Source organism: Dermacentor silvarum, chromosome 4 (genome assembly GCF_013339745.2).
Source record: "Dermacentor silvarum isolate Dsil-2018 chromosome 4, BIME_Dsil_1.4, whole genome shotgun sequence".
NCBI classification, from domain to species: domain Eukaryota; kingdom Metazoa; phylum Arthropoda; class Arachnida; order Ixodida; family Ixodidae; genus Dermacentor; species Dermacentor silvarum.
The window spans coordinates 180,473,255-180,492,729 of record NC_051157.2 but is presented as its reverse complement, the minus strand read 5'-3'; the positions used below and the strand labels follow the sequence as shown (position 1 = coordinate 180,492,729).

General features: G+C 45.6%; 1 protein-coding gene across 2 annotated transcripts in view; it reads right to left on the bottom strand.

Moving 5' to 3' along the window:
* Positions 1 to 19,475, bottom strand: part of LOC119450791 (liprin-beta-1) — a 64,820-nt gene that overhangs the window by 10,424 nt on the left and 34,921 nt on the right. For both annotated transcript variants that reach the window (XM_037714289.2, XM_037714290.2), the window contains exons 8-10: positions 16,864 to 16,992; positions 14,910 to 15,098; positions 4,868 to 5,032 (exon numbers count right to left, since the gene is read on the bottom strand). In XM_037714289.2, coding sequence (XP_037570217.1) covers positions 4,868 to 5,032; positions 14,910 to 15,098; positions 16,864 to 16,992 — 483 coding nt within the window. The remainder of the gene's footprint in view (positions 1 to 4,867; positions 5,033 to 14,909; positions 15,099 to 16,863; positions 16,993 to 19,475) is intronic.

Below are 19,475 nucleotides of genomic sequence, written 5' to 3'. Positions count from 1 at the left end.
TTGGCAAATACCAATGGAGGAAACGTCCAAAAGGAAAACTGCATTCTCATGTTCGAAGGGATTATTTCAATTTAGATATATGCCGTTCGGATTGAAAACTGCAGCAGCTGTGTTTATGAGGTTGATGAGACAAGTGTTGAATGGTGTGCCGCATGTCGAGCACTATATTGACGACATCTTAGTTGCCACAGACACGTGGGAAGAACATTTACTAGCCCTGGAACAGTTATTAATAAGAATCAAGGATGCAGGATTGACAATCAAACCCACCAAATGTGAGTTAGGTTATGCTGCTGTAGAATTCTTAGGGCACAAGTTAGGAATGGGCATGGTTGAACCCAGGGAGGATACGCTGGAGAAGATTCAAGCGGTATGCAGACCACGGACTAAGAAACAGGTGCAATCGTTTCTAGGTTTGACAGGGTTCTATAGAGAGTTCATCTCACATTACGCTGAAGTGGCAGGTCCTCTGATAGAATTAACAAAGAAGGGAGCGAGCAACATAGTAGAATAGAAAGATAGACATCAGAAGGCCTTTGAGATGTTAAAGAACAGTTTGGCACATCCGCCGGTTCTTCTAGCACCGGATACACAGAAAGAGTTCGTGCTTCGCACAGACGCATCAGACAAAGCGTTAGGAGCAGTACTTTTGCAAGAGAAAGAAGAAAAACTCCATCCCGTGTTTTTTGCTAGTAGGCGACTAAATAAGGCTGAGCAAAATTATTCTACAGTAGAAAAGGAATGCCTAGCTCTTGTTTGGGCTGTGAAAAAGTTTCACATATATCTATTCGGCAAACAATTTCGGGTGCAAACAGATCACCAACCACTACAGTTTTTGAGCAAAGCTAAACTGACAAATGGTAGGTTAATGAGATGGAGCCTCACCTTGCAAGAGTATTGCTTCCGTATACAATATATCAAAGGCAGACAGAATGTGGGAGCGGACTTCATGAGTAGGGCGATTGACAATTGAGACTGTGAAATATAACGCGGACGGGACTAAGGTGAATACATAGGTGAAATGTGCACAAAGTGAACTCTTAAACGTGGTGAACAGTGCAACTGGTGAATTGTGCGGTGAAGTGTGTGGTGGTGTTGTGTAGTGTATCAAGTCTTCACATGAACCGGCACCAATGTCACTACGAGGAGTCACAGTCATCACCTGAACATCACCCCCTCCCCCCACAGATCAGGAGTAAGCAGTTTTTTGAAAAAAAAAAAACTCTCAAAAAGGGGACCTTTACTTGGGAGTGCGGAGAGTTGCGAGCATGCGCTACTCTCGATGGAGGAGAGACACGACTGGCGGCACAGCAAACGAGGATTTAATATTTACAAGAACGGTAGAAGCACGCGGCACACAACACTAAAACCGTAACTCAAAGCTAAAGGCACGCGAAACTAAAATTGGTTCAACAAAAGTCTTCACTGGAACTCAAACAGCAAACTCAGATTAACTAGAGACTACTTAAACAAAACTATCTCAGTTTCGGAGCCTCGCTCCGCCTTAGTCTCTCGGTCAGTCTTAGCGCGGATTCGTCAGAGTCTAGCCACCCTGCATTCGGCCTAACTGCGTCGCAAACAAAAACATGGGCTCTTACGGACCGCTGACTTGAAGTTCCTTACGTCGGGTCCAAGTCGTATTCCTTCGGGTGTCGATGCTGCCGTAGATGCTGACGACTTGCGTTCTCTTTTGTCGGTGGTGAGCTCGTCGGTACTTCGTTGTTGATGAGCTCGTCAGCTCGTCATCAATGGCGTTCGCCGTAGCTTAGGCCCACCTGCCTAGGCCTAGCGTCGGGATGCGTCGCAACTTCTTCAGAAGTGCCGACGTGGTGTCCCGAGGAGAATCGAATGTGCCGGTCTGCCGCAGAAGGGGGATCCTCTCTGGGGTGCCTGGTCCTGCCGTGAGAAGCTGCAGCCCGTCCAGGAGCTTCGCCCGAACTTGCCGAGGTCGACGGCCACACCTTGGACGGCCAGCGTCGCGGACTCAACCAGACCCCCAAGTCTCCCGTCACCAGAGCATAGCTGGAGATGCGACCTTCCTGACCCGGTGCCACGTTGAAACTCAACGGACAGCGCCGTTCATCCCTCGACTATGCCTCGGTTCGTGCGCCTCGCGCGCTCGCGCCGTTCCGAACACCGGGCATCGCGTGCTCCTCTTCTTTTTCGCGCCACAGGCGGCCTCTTACATGTGACACTGTGACAGTGACCCTCTTGCACTCTTTGCATGTTTCACTGCAATACACTGCGTAGGCTTGAACGCATAACAGATTCACTGCTGTAATGCTTCACTGCTGTAATGCAGTGAAGCCGACTTTCGGGCACCGGCATTATAAACGCTTTAGGCATCTCGGCGCTCGTGCAGTCACAGGAGACGGCAGGTGCATGCGTGTATAATTAGGTAAGAAATTTTACGCTCCGTGACAGTGCTCCCTTTTCACTTTCGCTATGCTTCACTGCAATGCATTGCATATGCTTGACTGCGTAACACTGCCATAATGTGGTGAAACTGACTTTCGGGAACCAGTATTATGCAATGTTTGACCCTTGCCATACTTTCTGTGCTTCGACTCCATCAGCGAGGATGATGAAGTCAGTGCCATTGCTGACAGCGGTGGATCTTTCAAATGAAAAGCATGGCACCGAGCAGCAAGAAGCTTGATAGAGAACGTCAAAGCAAATAGGCCTAACGACAGTGCTGGTTCGAGGCTCTGAGATAATCAAAATGGCGGTGGTGGTGGCTTCAATTATGCCGTTTTGGACCAGCAGTCACGGCAAAAAGAAGAAAATAGGATGGCCAAGGGTTTTAGCATATAAAATTTCAGACCTCTGTATACATTGGCTATATGGGGTACTTAGCGGGCGAGGGTGCCCGAATTATCGGGCATGTCTGAAAAATCCGGCTTCTGTATTAGAAACCAGCAATATATTGTTAGGTGCATTCATGAGTGCAAGCTAGTTTGTATTTAAATGAACAGTGCTTATTGGCACTGTTGATTGTTATTGCTGTGTGATAGTGCACAGGAATTTTCTGGATTTTATCTATTAAATATGACTGCATGACTGCACAAAAATAGCGCGCACACAAAATATGGTACGACTCCTCAGTGCTGTGGTGTCACCTTTTCCTCTGTCCTCATTCTTGTGAGCACGGTGTTTTTCATTTGTCAAGGACGAACCAACAATCCTGAGCCTGTGCTCTACAATTCAGTGCTGCTTTGACGACATAAAATAATGCGCATGTTAGCGATGCCAGATGGCGAGTGTGAATTGTTTAATTATTCAATATTCAATTAAAGTCATACTCCAATAATTTTATGTTCGCACACGTCTACATATTACCATGGTCTTGACTGTCTTGTCCAGAATAGATTACAACTACATGTCACCCACAGTGATCTTGGGTCAAAAAAACATAATTGCCCCCTTGGTGAATAAGAACTATGATGTGACGCTGTCTTTTGCTGTAACAATGAAACGTTGTGCATGCTGTGTCCATTAGCATCACATGCGTGCTTGTTCATTTGCTGTGGAGTAGTTTCTTCTTATATATGGCAAATCTCAGTGGTCATTTTCTGGCAGTGCTCTCATGGTCATGTAAAACAACAATGACGCAGTAATACATGGACAATTGACTTTAGCAGCATTATTACAGAAGCATGCTTATTGTTGTGATAGAGTCCACTGCTTTGTTAAGGTATGTCACCACCTTCGAGAAAAAAATTTACAATTTCAGTCACAAAGCTGCCGTTACATTTTTACCTTGTAAAGCCTATGTAGTTGGAACCTTTCAGGTGATTGCATTATGAAAACTCTAAAAATATTTTTATATTATTTAAAATTTGCCAATATACGAGTGTTGGGCCAACTGTCATAACTATGAAATAGTATGTACAAAACAAATGTCACTTGGCAGGAACATAATGGGGACAATAAACTGTGCAACCAATCACAATGATAACCATATCTTGGAGCAAAAGTGTGTTATCATCAAAAGGCTGAAAAATGTAACTTGTAGCAGATTGTTTTCAAAACAATTGACCATAGTATGAAAATTCATTGCTCAGTTTTGATTATTCTGCTTCATTGCACTGCTTATTGTGTAAAGAAACAGCATGCAAAATTTCATGCACAAATATTTATTAAAAGAAGAAGTTATCACTGATCACGTAACTATAAAATGACCCCCCCCCCCCCTCGAAAAAAAAAAGGACGTTATGAGAAGAAATGGGTTTGAACATAAGCAAATGTGTGGGTGCTGAAATCCCTCTAGTGAAAGTTTTTAACTGATTCGAAAACAGCAAGTGTCCAAAAATGCTTCTAAAAGTGTTTATAACGTAATAAAACAAATTAACATTGCGTAATATTCAAAGCAAGCTATATCTCTGATGAAATTGCTCATGTTTTGAAATAAAAAAAATTCAGTTTCGATTCAGGATACAAGCAGGAGGGGTTGGAAAAACACTCATTGCTTTTCAACGGCTTAAGATGGAAACTTAATTCTTTTTGCAAAATATTCTAGAATAACGAGAGAGCTTAGAACAGTAAATGTCACAAAAGCGATATTTTTTCAGGAAATCCGTTTTTGAAGGTGGTGACATACCTTAAGCTACCTTCAAACCTCCGCAGGAGTGCTCGAAAATGCCTAGTCGAATGCACCAATATTCAAATTACTATAGCGGGCGCTTTGGTGAAGAATCTACATTTATACTTGGCCTAGGCTATCATAGCGGACAAGTGGGAGCTTGGTTCTCCCCCTACTTCTTCTTTTCTTTTTCTTTTATTCTCTTTAAGAAAGCATTTAGAAGATCCTGTTCTTGAAGCCAATCATGGTAACGCCTGCACAACAGGATGCACTGTATGCACCCACCTTTTCACGGGGACAACAGGATGAGAAGGAATCGTCGAGAGAGCTGTCCGCTGCCGAGGAGTCGCAGGATGAGAGGTCCTCGGCCAGAGCATCAGCCTCGAAGGGGCACAGGTAGCCGTCCGCACCCTTGGCCCGCCTCCAGCGCAGCGGACTCTTTTTGGCCGCCTGCGAACACCAGTGTGGGTGGCGGAGTATTAACCCTGTTCACAACTGCAAGTCACGACCACGGACTGCGCGGTCTTTAGCATGTGGTCTTGACAGAGTGTAAGTCACTTGACACTCATCAATGCCAGTGAATTGAGAACATTTATTCTCGGAAATTATTCAAACAAACTATAAATATGCCTCTATATGCACAGTGAAAGGCCTTTTCTTTAGTCCACATGATCTGAACATCTTCGGATCGCTCAAGAAACAATATCTTTGAATGAAGCACATAGCCATGTGTCTTTATTGGATGTAGGTTTATAATTGGCACTGTTGTTACCATATTCTATGTTGCTGTTAATGCCGAAAAAGATGGTCAAAATGTCTTTCGTGTGAGAGACCACAGTGATGACAAGCAGCCACGATTAAAATATGGAAGGTCCACCAGAAACATGCAATGTCAACAAAACGTCTTCAAGCGGAAACTGACTACAGTCAAATCGCTTGCATAAAGGCGCATCCACAAGGATGAAATCTTCAACAAATTTTTGGCATCAGCGCCAACCGGCGGCATAAAGAACAATGCGCCACCGGTTCACGATCACTCGGCGCCACAAGACCGAGCATGCCAGACTGCAGCGCCGACGGCAGAAGTGGCGGTAGACACAAGAGGCAAAAAAACTATGGCCTCCGAGATGGCACGACACGCAATGTGAGCGAGCTTGGAGGCAATTTACAAAGCGAGCTTACGGCGTTGCCATCCGCAAGTGACTCGTCCATGTCCTAAGCAGCCGATTGCTCGCGCGTGCTCCAGCCATTGCAAATGGTGCAGCTTTGTACGGTATCATTGATAATGATGTACTCTTTCCAGACAGGGACATGCAAGGTAAGGCCCGTCCACGTTACTGGCACGGCAACTCACCGTACGCCATTTGCCCTCGCGGGTCGCCGTTTGACGGCAGTTTCGCTCGCGAGCGGCGAGATTTCCTTGCCGTAGACAGGATGGGACCAGGACCCATTTGTGCGGCAGCCCTACAGCGAAGTGGCCAATCAGTGACCACGCTAGGCGTCGCTAGGCCTTCTCCGGCTCACTCAAAAGCTAAAGCCGACGGCGCTTCGGAATGAATCCCCGACGCTCAAAAGCCGCGATATTTTCTCAGCGTTGTTGTCACTCTTCGCTATAATTATACACAAAGAAGAAAATGCGCTGATAGTAGCGACGCCGTCGGCTGCGATGTGGGCACAACCGAGCCGGTCGTCTGCCGTCGGCAGCCGTGCACTGCAGCTGAGCTCGACAAGTATTGGGGCTCTCGTTTGTGTTTAACGTTCGACAGTGGATATCGCTTTTCATAGAATGTAGAATTTCCGCGTCATGTTATCTAGCGGGAAGTATTTTGCTAGGAACAGAAGCGGCTGGTGATGCTATCCATGCTATGTCACTGGTGCGTTTTTCAGTACAGACAACCAGCATATGTTTGCACTAGAGCTACGGACAATTTTTATGAAGTTTTAAAACTACAAGAAGTCCTCACGAAGTAAAAACAATTGTTCTGTTAGTGCAACATTTTGCAAAACTAACCGGCTAAATTCGTGGCCAAGGATCTGGCCACATTGCACCATGCTTGAAATACGTCGAAGCCGAGAGTCTCTTGTGGTTGAGAGCCATCAATAAACGTCGTTCAGCGTCCACGCCACGTGCCACCGGCCGGCGCCGAAAATCCATTGCAAATCCGTTCCTTGTGGTTGGGCCTTAATGAATATGGCTCTAATGAAATTTCCAGCACAACAAAGTTTCCTTCATTTCCTGTCACTGTATTACTAAACTTAATGCAGCAAGGTTACCACCTCAACAATGTCCGTGAGGGGCACATTTTCGCTTCAACAAAATTTTCAGGGAGCAAGCATGGACATCACCACCCCAGAGAGATAAAGAAATAAGAAAAAGTCGTGATGCTAAGAAAATGTTGGCAACAAAATGAAAAGCAAGACGGAAAGCAAACAAAGTCTTTGAACACCTTCACAGAAAGTGTTGGCAACGGTCACGCAACAGCCAGTGTAACCAGCGCCACTGTCATTTTTATCATAAGACTGCAAATGGAGAAGTTCTTGCGTAGTAGACGACAATATATGCAGCTCTCGTTACAAAATCTCATCCGAAAGCTCATGCATACTTGGTGACAATGAGATGCTGCTTTTGTTATGAAAGCTCAAATGAAAGATCGTTCAGATATGTTATTTCACATGCAAAGCTAGCAGCAAGAGACCCGAGTCATGTTTCAGAAGTGGTCAAGTCGAGTGCAATTTATTGTAAGAATACAATTACTCTACCGGCACCCCCGCAATCGTCGAGGCTGACTCCCATATTGCCGTCAGTGCAAGAATGAGCAGTGGTGAAACCATGAGAAGTATTCTCAATAATTTTGCATAGTTGGTTTCGCTGATCGATTATTGCAGTGCTGCTCACAGAGCTAGTGTGTCATCACGGTTACAATGCTTACAAATTGGTGCAACTGCACCTGGGATTCCTTTGCCTTGATTGAAGTGGCTAACCTGATATTAAAAATTGCACGGTTATTAGACATTTATAGTATAGCTTACACAACTACAGCGTATGCTATACACTATAGTACAGCGTATGCTAAGCAGCGCACGTTTATTACAGTTTTAGTTGGCCTGAGAGATCTTCTAATCTCGAAGGCCATATATCATCGTGCCTATCTTCTGGCTTCACCGATAGGTGGCGCTAACATCTGAAATATATTTTCTTTAAAGATAAGTAGGACACTTGGCAATATAATACCAAGAGCTTGGTGGCACAAACTACTGACCTGTTCCAAAGGGGACGCTCCTAGCATCCATCCATCCATTTCTCTCATTAGGCCTCGATTCGTTCGAAGCGAGAAGCAATCTCGAAAACTCCACAAGGTTATCCATAATATTCTGTCGTCGAAGCGGCCTGAGACTAAGCGAAAGCCGCTTACAGTCATTTGCTATGAACGAAATGAATTTTACAAAAGGAACGTCAAATTCGAATCAGGCAGCCGGGACTGGTGCAATGTTTTACGTAAACTACATAAACCACGCAAAGATGGTAATGTTAAATCTGAGAAATAGTGTGCTTACGCTTTTCGCTATGAGTCGTTTAGCGTTCTGCGCATGCGCAGTGACGACCCACTATTTTATAGCGTACGCTAAACTAAAACTGTCTATACCAAGATATCTTAAAGGGCCCCTCACCAGGTTTGGCCGTTTTAAACAGGCAAGAGCAGTGTATACAATGCACACTGACAACAATGTCTGCAATGCATTACAATGTTACGCACTGCGAAAACAGTTGAAATTTCAAGTCAACGACACGCCCTGCTTCTCAAGGGAGCCGTGCTCCCAGCCAGAGAATTGGAGTCAGACACATAAGTGCGCCTACATAATTCACACTGCTGAAATGTCACTTACTGTGGCACGACTTCGAGATTAATTCAAGGCTACAGCAGTTACCTGTTTGATCTGTAGCTTCACTAGATGATTCAAAGTCTAGATAAATAATAAAACCTACAAACCAAATGCCTGCGAGTCTTTTTTTTTTCACTCCACACCGAGTCAAGAAGGACATACCTCCGTTTAGTCTGCTTGTTCCCATGTCATGCAGTCGTGCATGCAGAAAACGAAACTATCTGCCATTTTCTACCGGGTTCCAGGGCACTATCATGGTGTTTGATCCACTTGCATCTGCCTCAGTGCTCGCGTGGCACCGACTTATCATACAGCCAGTCAGGTGTTCTCGTGCACAGCGTGAAAATTATGCTCCGTGTGAAACGAGATAAATGTAACAGCTCGCGTCATGACTGTCACTAAAACAGTGCCTTGCAGCAAGAACACAAAAAAAGAGAGAGAGAGAGAGAAGGCGGGGCTCATGTCATGTGATCCTCCGCGCCGGTATAGAACACAGGGCTTGCGGAGACTAGACAGGGGAATGTGGAGAGAATGTCTATGTTGGCAGTGAAGCTCACCCCCTGAAATCATGGGTTGGCAACACTTCCAATATTTCTAAATCTGTTATTAATGAACCAATTTGCAAAATTATTGCAGTATAAAGCTCCCTAGAGGGCACGTAAGAACTTCCGGCACATAACCAAAATTTTCTATGTGGCCTATTGAGGGGCCCTTTAAAAGCAGATGACCGAGAGGTTATCGAGGCAGCTGAAGTTTATCACTGTGCAATGGCGGCTTCAGTAGCGGTTTTAAAGAAATACGTAAATTTCTCATGCAACAATTGAGTTAAATTGTTTCCCTTCTTGGGTTACGTGACTACCCTGGTTTCCATGATTTGAATGCACTGCATAAGCAAACCTGCACGTATGGATATGCGCCAAGCCACCACCAGTGCACTTCTATTGCAAATCTCGTGTGAATGTGGCCTGTATGTCTGTTACAGTACACTGTTTAAATGACCAGTCGTTATGTGCTAGCAATAAGTTTACCAGGTTTACGCAGCTAGATCCGAAAGTGGCTCTCAACTTGCAGAACGTCCGAGTCCATTTGTCCTCATGCACTGCAGACCACGAAACAAGCAAGAATGAAGTAGGCCTGCAAATTGCATAGTGATAAATCTTGCACACCGCTGCTGCGATGGTCTTTTTTCAAAGACAACTGAAGTATGGATGCGGTGAGTGCTGATTTTCTTAAATCCAAACTTCAATTGAAAAATCCGTCAACGGGTGGGATAGCGTTGCATTTGTTTTGCTCGCTCACATAACTCTAAAATGCTCTTTGAGAAACCCAGGCTGTAATAAAGACATGCCTGGCACCTAGACATCTTCTGTTCAGCATACCAGGCCCAGAGTTACTCAACGAAAAGACTACCTGTCATCCACGCTTTCTTGTAGAATGAGTATTGGACTAAGAGTCCTTTTGCATTCTTGAAGCAGAGTGGCGATCTGCTTTTGCCGATAACGAACAACCAGAGTTTGCACGAGCAGTGGTGGAACAGCCATTTCACCTTTCGGCGGAGGTCCTGGTGCAGGCAAAAAGCCAATATGGTGCAGCAGCAAGCACTTTTGGTGCAGGGTCCAACACACGTATGCTTATTACATACCATGAAAATTTTAACTGATACAGTTCATAAGTTGTGGAGACGGGTCTGCACAAGGCTTACCCTACGAGCGCAGTCACGAAAGGACGCGATGCTCCTCCACACTGGGACACACAAATGGCAACGGATGGGTTTGCCGACTCTCCGATGTGGCGCACAGAAGGCACCACAGACAGATCGTCAACAAACGCAGGTTTATTAACTCAGGATGCGACACAGTGCGACAGTCACAGCTTGTGAGTAAAGACACCCCAAGACCGATCAAGTACGCATGCCTGTACTCAACATGATATCATGTTATGCACTCATGTTATGCCATGGACATTAGGGAGTTTTCTAATAGCGGCCGCAAAGGTTTCATGGCCGCACAGCAATGGCGTCAGCGCCACTGCGCATGCTCAAGATGCAAAGAGGGCTTTGCGTTTGCGTCGGCGACGCTATTGCCGAAACAGCGGAGTGCCCCAAACTTGACGCAAAAGTTTTGCATCAAAAAACATGGCAGCACCCATTGAAGTGGCGGCTCTTGCCGTGTAGCACATTCGACCTCAGTCTTCGTAAATCTGCAGCCAACCAAAGCAATAAACAGTGTCGTAGGTTCTCGCATTCTCTCATTTCATGTGCAAAACAAAAATTGAGCTAGGAATAATGGTTAGTTTGGAGGTAGAGAAACTTGTTTACAGTTGGCTCACGCAGCTCAAACGCTTTCCGCATTGCTTTGGCTAATGACAAGTGCGATTGGATTCGGAGCTCAAACTGACAAGTTTATTACCAGCTATATATATTAGTAGTCAGACTTCTTATTATTGTTAAACACGCATGAGAACAGCAATTAGGTTGCTGTTTCCTAGATAAGTTTTTGTAGCAGCTTCTGTTTACTTCGTCAAAGGCTCGACAAGCGCGAGACGCAAAGGATAAATGCTTAACCCTATTCTAAAACCGGTCACTCCCGCGTGACGCAAAGGCCGCGTGTGCAAAACTCCTTGCGGCTGCAAAGTTAGGGGCCCCTATTCAAAAACTCTTTATTCTGGCACATACCAAATTAATAAAACGACCGCGAGAGCACCAAGATGTAGGCAGCTAGGTAGATAGATAGATAGATATGGTGAAAGTGCCTTTGGTTCATCAAGAAATTCTTCTCTCTTAAAAATGCCTCAGCGCGAAGCTTGGGTTGGAACAAATTATCTAGGAGGTGTTGGTCAGAACCACTCCCCTATCTAGTACACTTTAGGTATATCTTCAATTACGCTTCGCCCAAGCCAGTGGCTGAGCACTCAGCTGTACGCATTTCATTTGATGCTGGTAGTATGCTGGAACCAGTATGGAGATTGTTCAGCGAGCTGTCCTACACCCACAGCTGTTTTCTTTAACACAGCTTGGTAGCCGTAATTTCGTGCCCTAAATTGTTAAACAAAAAAACTGAACCAAAATAAATACCCGTATCAATTTTGCGGAGCACACTGCTCTTACTGGCGAATGTACAATTGTTTGAGATATTTCCCGCCCTAGCGGGCTTAAAGACTCGCAGAACTATATGCCCGACTTGCTGCATCTATGATGATCATCATCATAGAAGCTGTTGGTTTTGATTTCAGTTTTGCTAACTGCGAAACATAGACGGAAGGAGGGTTTGCTCTTATGCATGCTTTGGCGCAGGTTTGGCGCAATTTTCAGCTAAAATGGCGTTTTGGCACAGGATGCCACAAAAGGCCCACTCTTAGCACAGTTTGGCACAATTGGCACAGCTGTTCCACCACTGACGAGCCAGTCATACTTACAGCAAGCTAACCCGAGACATGTACCTTGCTTATTCTTCCTCTGTAGCATGTACCATCCTTCAGATGCTATGCCTTGTTTGGCAGCATCTGCCAAAACAATGTCATTTCATTGGCCTTTAATATTTTTGACGGCGTGAGACGTGATCAATGCTGAGTTAGGAGAAGCACACTTGCAGGAGATATGGCAGCGTTCGATAAATGAATCATGCCGGTGAATGAAGTTCGATACATGCACACAAAAGCACTGCAATTTTGCATGGAAATCCCAAGGTGATGTTATGATTGTTTGATACATTTCCTATATCCAGGATAGTCTGTAATCAGGCAGTCCAAAGAACAAATTTTAACAGCGAAATTAGCTTTGTCATTTTTTATAACCAGTGGTGCAAAAAATTCATGTTGTGCTTCCCTAAAATTAACAGTTGAAATTTTGTGATGTTTGAAGCTGCGAGTGCGCTTCACATTCAGCCATCACGCAGCACAAAGTGCACTGCGTGCCCTCGTGAAGTGAAGGAGTTGCATGGGCAATCGTTCACTCCGCAACACTGCCAGTTTAGGCTACGGTGTACAAACTCAGGTTAGAGCTTTCTGAAAATACATGAGCTTACACTATTCTATCTAGTAAGCTTCACAGAAACTTGGTAAGTGTCTGTGGTAGTTGCCCACTGACACGAACTCCGCCTCATGCGTGTGGCTGTCAGTCAAGCTATGTCACGAGTAAGAGGCCGGCGGCGAAAGAAAAGAAGGACGATGTGAACCGAGCGTTCCAAACGGCACGAGACCTCGAGGCTCGTGAACCGAGCCGTAATTGAGGGAGAAGCGGTACTGTTCGAGCATTATCGACGTGGCTCTGTGCCAGGAAGGTCGCATCGTCAGCTACGCTCTGGCGACGGGAAACTTGGAGGTTCGGCCGAGTTCATGACGCGGGCAGTCCGAGGTGCAGCCGTCGACCTCGGAGACGTTCGAGTGGGGCTACTTGGACCAGCTGCAGCATCACACAGCATGGCCGGGCACTCCAAAGAGGATCCCCCTTCAACGGCAGACCAGCGCGTTTGGTAATCCCCGGAACGCCACGTCGGCACTTGAGAAAGGAGCTGGATGGAAGCGGCGGCCGAACACGTCGTTAGGCCTAATCCGTCGGGCCTCCCTGCCACGTCAACATCAGCGACCGGGTTACAGGCGTCCACCAAGGCAACGACATCATCAAGATCGTCTGGAGCAACGACTCCGAAGGAGACGCGACGCGACTTAGATGAAGAGCCCCATGAGTCAGCGTCAAGAAACGTGAGGACATTCCATGTAAGCGGTGAGATAGCAATAGGTCAGAGTTGCCTGACTTTCATAGAGCAAACGCCCAGATTTATCGTAGGCGCAATTAAGGGCATGTTTAGTGTTTATTAAGAGACATTAGGTAGTACATTTGTTAATATTTTTCCTACAGTGTGTTGGAGTGTGCTTTAGTTTTAGTTTGAGTTTTGAGTTTGCCTGCAATTAAAAATCTGTTTGCTGTGTTGCCATGCGTTTTCCAACCTCATCTCTTTTAACACCTGCATGCCCCCGAGATCGGTGACAACAAAAAACACGACAATTGGCAAGCCTGCCAGGATCCGTTCCAGGATTCTATTTTAGCCCAGTCACTCATACTCGGGAGTTGCAGAGATGGATTTGGAGGCGATATCGGCTACTATTCGCGTGCAGAAACTCAACAAAGAGCAGGGCCTCAAACTAATTGAGGATGAAAGGAAACGTGTCGAGGCCATTTGATTAGCACAACTCGCTGCAGCTAAGAAAGCCTACAAAGAAAGGAAACAGTTCCTAGAGAGATAAATCAGGATGCTACAAGAGACAGCACAGGCATCGAAAATGAAAGAGAGTGAGGCTGAGAAAAAGATGGAAAGCAGGCACGTTAGCGTAGTAGAGCAGCCTGACAGCGGAGGGACGTCGGAAGACGCAGGCAGATTAGATAGTGCCCGTGACGTCGTAGTGGAGAAGCGCACCACTGAAGAGCCCTTGATGCAGAGTGACCAGGATAAGAGGATGGTCAACATCCCGATCGAGGTTTGCATAAACAAGGTGCAGGGGGTAGTAGAGGAAAAAGTAGATTCACCTCGGAATGACAGTGAGTTGATAATGGAAAATGATTCCATGGGTCACCAGGCATCAGAAGTGATGAGTCAGTCAAACTCCGAGAGCAATGAGAAAGCCGGCAGATACCCGAATCGCCCCAGATGTGTAACATGTAAGGGTAGGAAGAAAACTCCCAGGAGATGGAAAAGAAAACAGCGTATTAAAACGCAGGTGCATGAGAAGATGCAGGCGTCAAAGAAAAAGGTGAAGAAGCCAGAGTTAAGGCAGAGACATCCCAAGCTGCATGAGAAATGTGCCAGAGTAGGAATGAGAAGGAAACGGAAAGTAGGCAAGCATGGGAGTTCCGAAAAAGACGGAAAAAATAGTGCATATGCAACCGGTAGGATAAAAAGGAATATCATTTAGGAATGCCCTCGGACAGTTGAATTGTCAGTTTTTACAAATGTGTGTAGCTAAGTTTATTCATGTAGAGTGTTTCGGGACAATGAACATTACGAACAATCGAGTGCAGTGTATTGTGTAGTGAAATGTGAATGGTGCGCTATAGTGTGGTGATGAGCGGTGAGACACGCTGACGCACAGGAGAGCAAGAAAAGCACCCAAGCCACAACGAGAATCAAGTTCACAACCAAAAAGAGAAGGCCAAGAGAAAGCATTTAAAAAAAAACTCTTGAAGAGGGGGCCATTGTCATGAGTTTAGGCGATGGTGTACAAACTCAGCTTAGAGCGTTCTGCTCACACATGAGCTTACACTAGTCTATCTAGTAAGCTTCACAGAAACTTGGTAAGTGTCTGTGGTAGTTGCCCACTGACACGAACTCCACTTCATGCGTGTGGCTGTCAGTCAAGCTAGCGCATGTGATCTCATGTCCAGTGGTATGTACTGGCAGGAGCATTTAAAAGCAAGCTTGCGAGCCCGTCACAATGGCTTGCCGGCACGCACCTTGACCTTGGCGGCGGGCGACAGGGGCACGTGGTCGGGGCTGGCCTGCAGAGCACGCTTGCGCTGCACAATGCGGGGTCCCAGCAGCTGCTTCAGCTGGAGCGACAGGTGGCGCCGCAGCAGCGTCTTATTGCCCGGGATGCTCAGAACGGCCGCAAACACCTCCCATGTCATGCCATCCTCATAGATCTGCATGGAGAGGCACAGACGGGAGGATACTGATGGTCAAGGTGCAGGTCTTGCCTAGGTGACTTGAAAAGAACAAAGATGCAGCTCTCACTTCCAACTAAAAAGTTCAGTGTGCTTGTGTGTATATGTGCATGCAAAGTAACTGTGTGATGAGGTATTGATATTTATTTCCCGCAAAAAATCTACATAGTTTGTACAAATTGTGACGAGGAAGGCAGGAAAAAAGCTGCATGAACAGCAGTTTGACTGGCCCCACTTCCCCTGTTGTTTAACAACAGCGACAGAAGATTTCCATTAATTCGACTCCAGTTAATTGTAATTTTCAGTTAACGCGATCCTGACTGAAGGTCCCAGCCAGCGCTCATGCATTTCCAAGGGCCTAAATTTTCGTTATTTCAATCCTAAAATTTGCCCTTCGCCAGATAATTCCAACTTGGCTGGTCAGCATGCATGCAAGAAACTCCTATGGTGACATTAATAGCGACCCCTTTACTGGCAGTGCCTGTTTCAGCAGAGCTTAGGGGGACAGCAAATGTGTTAAACACAAGTCATCTCCCATCGAAAACGCCTATTTTCAGCCAGCCCTAGGAAGATTTTCAAGCAATAACGTAGGTCACAATGCCTCATTACGGTATTTGCTACCCGATTCTATTGCACGCCTCTTTTTCTGCAAGAAAATTGGGCCCAAAATTGCTTGTGCAGTACAATAGGATAGAAAACAAAAACAGCGTTTGTGATGTTCATATGCTTTACTGCACAGCATGGCTGTACAGTACAGTCTACTTATAACGCTACCACCATAGAAAGAACTGTCGCTGATTTTCACTCAGCAGGTCATTGTGCAAACACACACATGCACCGGGAAAGCCTTTATGAGTGAATAGATAATCTGCTCTGCCGCTGAGCTCCCTGCCTAAGTTTCGAAATAGCCTGTCCTCTAAAACAGCTGTGCGAAAGAGCTGCAAAGTTACTTTCCACTGCATTAAAAAAAAAAAAAGTAAGAAGAAGGAGGAGAAGCCGCTTAGGGTGTATTTTAGGTAATATTTACTGAGGTGTGGGACTTTTTTTTTGGTGGCGCCCATAAAGAAATGCAAATTTGTACTTGTTAATAGTAAGCGCATATTACCATTTTGTATGTAGTTATGATGCGCTTCTGCCAGGTTCTATCACATTCACTATGAGTTGCAACACGCGAGCCACGCCCGGTGCGATGCTCTCAATAAAAAAGCGGACAGGGTTTCACAATTCCAGCAATGTGGCAGGCTTTCCATCATCCACTTTTTTCGTGAAGTGATAATTTACTTGCCTGCAGAGCAGCTATCACTTCATTACGAAAAAGGGGAAAAAAACGAGAGAGAGAGAGAGAGAATACTTGGAAAGCTTGGGCAACAGTGCTCCATGAGGAAGCGCACTGCACTAAGGGCATGGGGGTATGCGCATTACCGAATTGGCTAAGCCCTCTCCACTTTTTTTCTCGAGAGTGTCACTCCGGCCAAGGCTGGCATGTTGCAGCTCATATTGAATGCGACAGTACATGATAACGAGTTTGCACTGTACACAGGTAACACGGCTTAAACAGCACTGCACCTTTGGTCAGTACACATAGGTTAAAGGCAACTTTTGTCCTCCAGTTTATCCATACAGTAAGTGTTGACACAGGCACATGAAGAGACAGGAAATGTTGGATCTAGCAGAGAGTTGACAATGCCAGGTTATTCTGTCCAAGCTCAAATGATCAGTGGTCTCAAAGGGCATCTTCACTGACCAGGAGTGCCCCGTGGACACCGCTGCCTCGGAGGTTGGGAGCGTACTCCGACAGGTCCACCGTTCGCAGCCACTCCATCACCCGGTGGTTGGTCCACAGGGACACGTCCAGGGGGCTGTACTGCTTGCACTGCATTCACACCAGACACAGACAGGCAGTCATGCCACCATAGAAAATTGACCTTTTTGGTAGCTAAAAGCCAACTACAAAGGAACTTGCACTTGGGTTGGTTGGTTCAATCTCACATATATTGAACTCACAGGGAATTGCAAAAACAGTTCAACATACTGATAATTTGAAATATAAAATATGCCTGTCTGATGCTTATCTGAAAAGTCCGCATGTCTAGTACAGTTTTTGGAGATTGTGAAAAGTGATAATTTTCCAATTTGTTTCTCTGAGGCTGTGTGGAATGCACGAAATTTTGCTAATTTTTTGCACCCGAATGCCACAAATCACTTTATCCGGGTTTGATATATCCGGAAACAACTATGTATGAGCAGTACGTACACACTATCGAAGCAATCGTGGCATAGCTGCAGGGATTGTCGTTGTCCGATTTTCTTTTTAACAGCCTTTACATAGCGCCACAGCTACCTTGGTTCTCCACAAGAAAAGTAGAAAGTTACCTATCAAGAAAGGGGTCAGGCAAGGACACACAATCTCTCCAATGCTATTCACTGCATGCTTAGAAGAAGTATTCAAGCTCTTAGACTGGGAAGGCTTAGGAGTGAGGATCAACGGCGAATATCTCAGCAACCTTCGGTTTGCAGATGACATAGTCCTATTCAGCAACAATGAAGACGAATTACAACAAATGATTGAGGACCTTAAGCGAGAGAGTGTAAGAATTGGGTTGAAGATAAATATGCAGAAGACAAAGATATTGTTCAATAGCCTGGCAAGGGAACAAGAATTCAGGATCGCCAGTCAGCCTCTAGAGTCTGTAAAGGAGTACGTTTATATAGGTCAATTACTCACAGGGGACCCTGATCACGAGAAAGAAATTCACAGAAGAATAAAATTGGGTTGGAGTGCATACGGCAGGCATTACCAAATCCTGACTGGGAGCTTACCACTGTCGTTAAAAAGAAAAGTGTACAATCATTGCATTCTACCGATGCTAACATATGGGGCAGAAACTTAGAGGTTAACAAAGAAGCTCGAGAACAAGTTAAGGACCGCACAAAGAGCGATGGAACGAAAAATCTTAGGACTAACGTTAAGAGACAGAAAGAGAGCGGTGTGGATCAGAGAACAAACGGGGATAGCCGATATTCTAGTTGACATTAAGCGGAAGAAATGGAGCTGGGCAGGCCATGTAATGCGTAGGATGGATAACCGGTGGACCATTAGGGTTACAGAATGGATACCAAGAGAAGGGAAGTGCAGTCGAGGTCGGCAGAAAACCAGATGGGATGATGAAGTTAAATTTGCAGGCGCAAGTTGGAATACACTAGCGCAAGACAGGGGTAATTGGAGATCGCAGGGAGAGGCCTTCGTCCTGCTGTGGACATAAAATATAGGCTGATGATGATGATGATGACATAGCGCCTTACCAGGCAATGTGTGCCGCTGGTGCTTAGTGGATGTGACTCAAATCCCATCCCAATGCCTCAGAGATTTTGAGTACACGGCACAACCTACCTAATCTAGCAGATCATGCCAAGGAGCTGTGCCAGTTCTCAACCTTTCAGGTTCTGCGTAATTTATATCAAGATGTCAAGTGGTAATGCCAGTGTTTTTTTTTTCAGTATCGGTATCAAAAAATGTCAATTTTGTTAATTTTTGTGACGCATCCACCCATATCCCATATACGGAGGCTGCTCCATACCTACACCATTTGAAACCATTCTTTTTTTTTTTACATAGTAAAAGCTCGTTAACTCTTTCCGTACCGCACCCATTGGGCATGGTTAGCCCTCTATCGATGGTTTGAATCGCCGCTTTCGAGGCCTTCTGTGCCGCTCATGGACATACTGCGCTATCGGACGTGAAGGAGGAGAACTATATTTTAGTTTTCTAAGCAGTTCATCTTTTGCCCACCAAGTGGTGATTTTTAAATATGCTGCTAAGTTTCCTGATCGTCAAAGCAGAATGCAAAAATGTCCGGCTCCGGAAACGGTGCGCGCGTTTCGGGAGATCGCAGATATCGCGATTCCGCTGCCTCTGCGGCTGATCTTATAGATACATCAAATAGCAGCTAGTCAGAGGATGCTGACTTTTCGTCGGACTTTGAGTCTGAAAGTGACGATGACGCAAACCAGCCTGGAACATCGGCGGCTGCAGCCCGGCACGCCCAACTGTAGTGCTTGCAGTTGAATTTTTGTAGCGAAATACCTGTTCAATTAAATATTTTGATTTTTTCAGAAATAGTGCCTAATACCGTAAAATTCCGAGCAAGCGCCCCCCCTCAAGCAAGTCGAAATTACCGGCAAAGTTAGGGGGGGCGCTATCCCGGAACGGCACCAAAATTTAAGATGGCAACGGAACATTTTCCTGCCGAAAAAAAAAGAATCGCAGTGGGAATGGCATTAAAATTTTATTGAACATGAACTTTATTAAGCCAAAGACTTGTTAGTGATGTTTATCATTCTCAAAACCACCGTAAG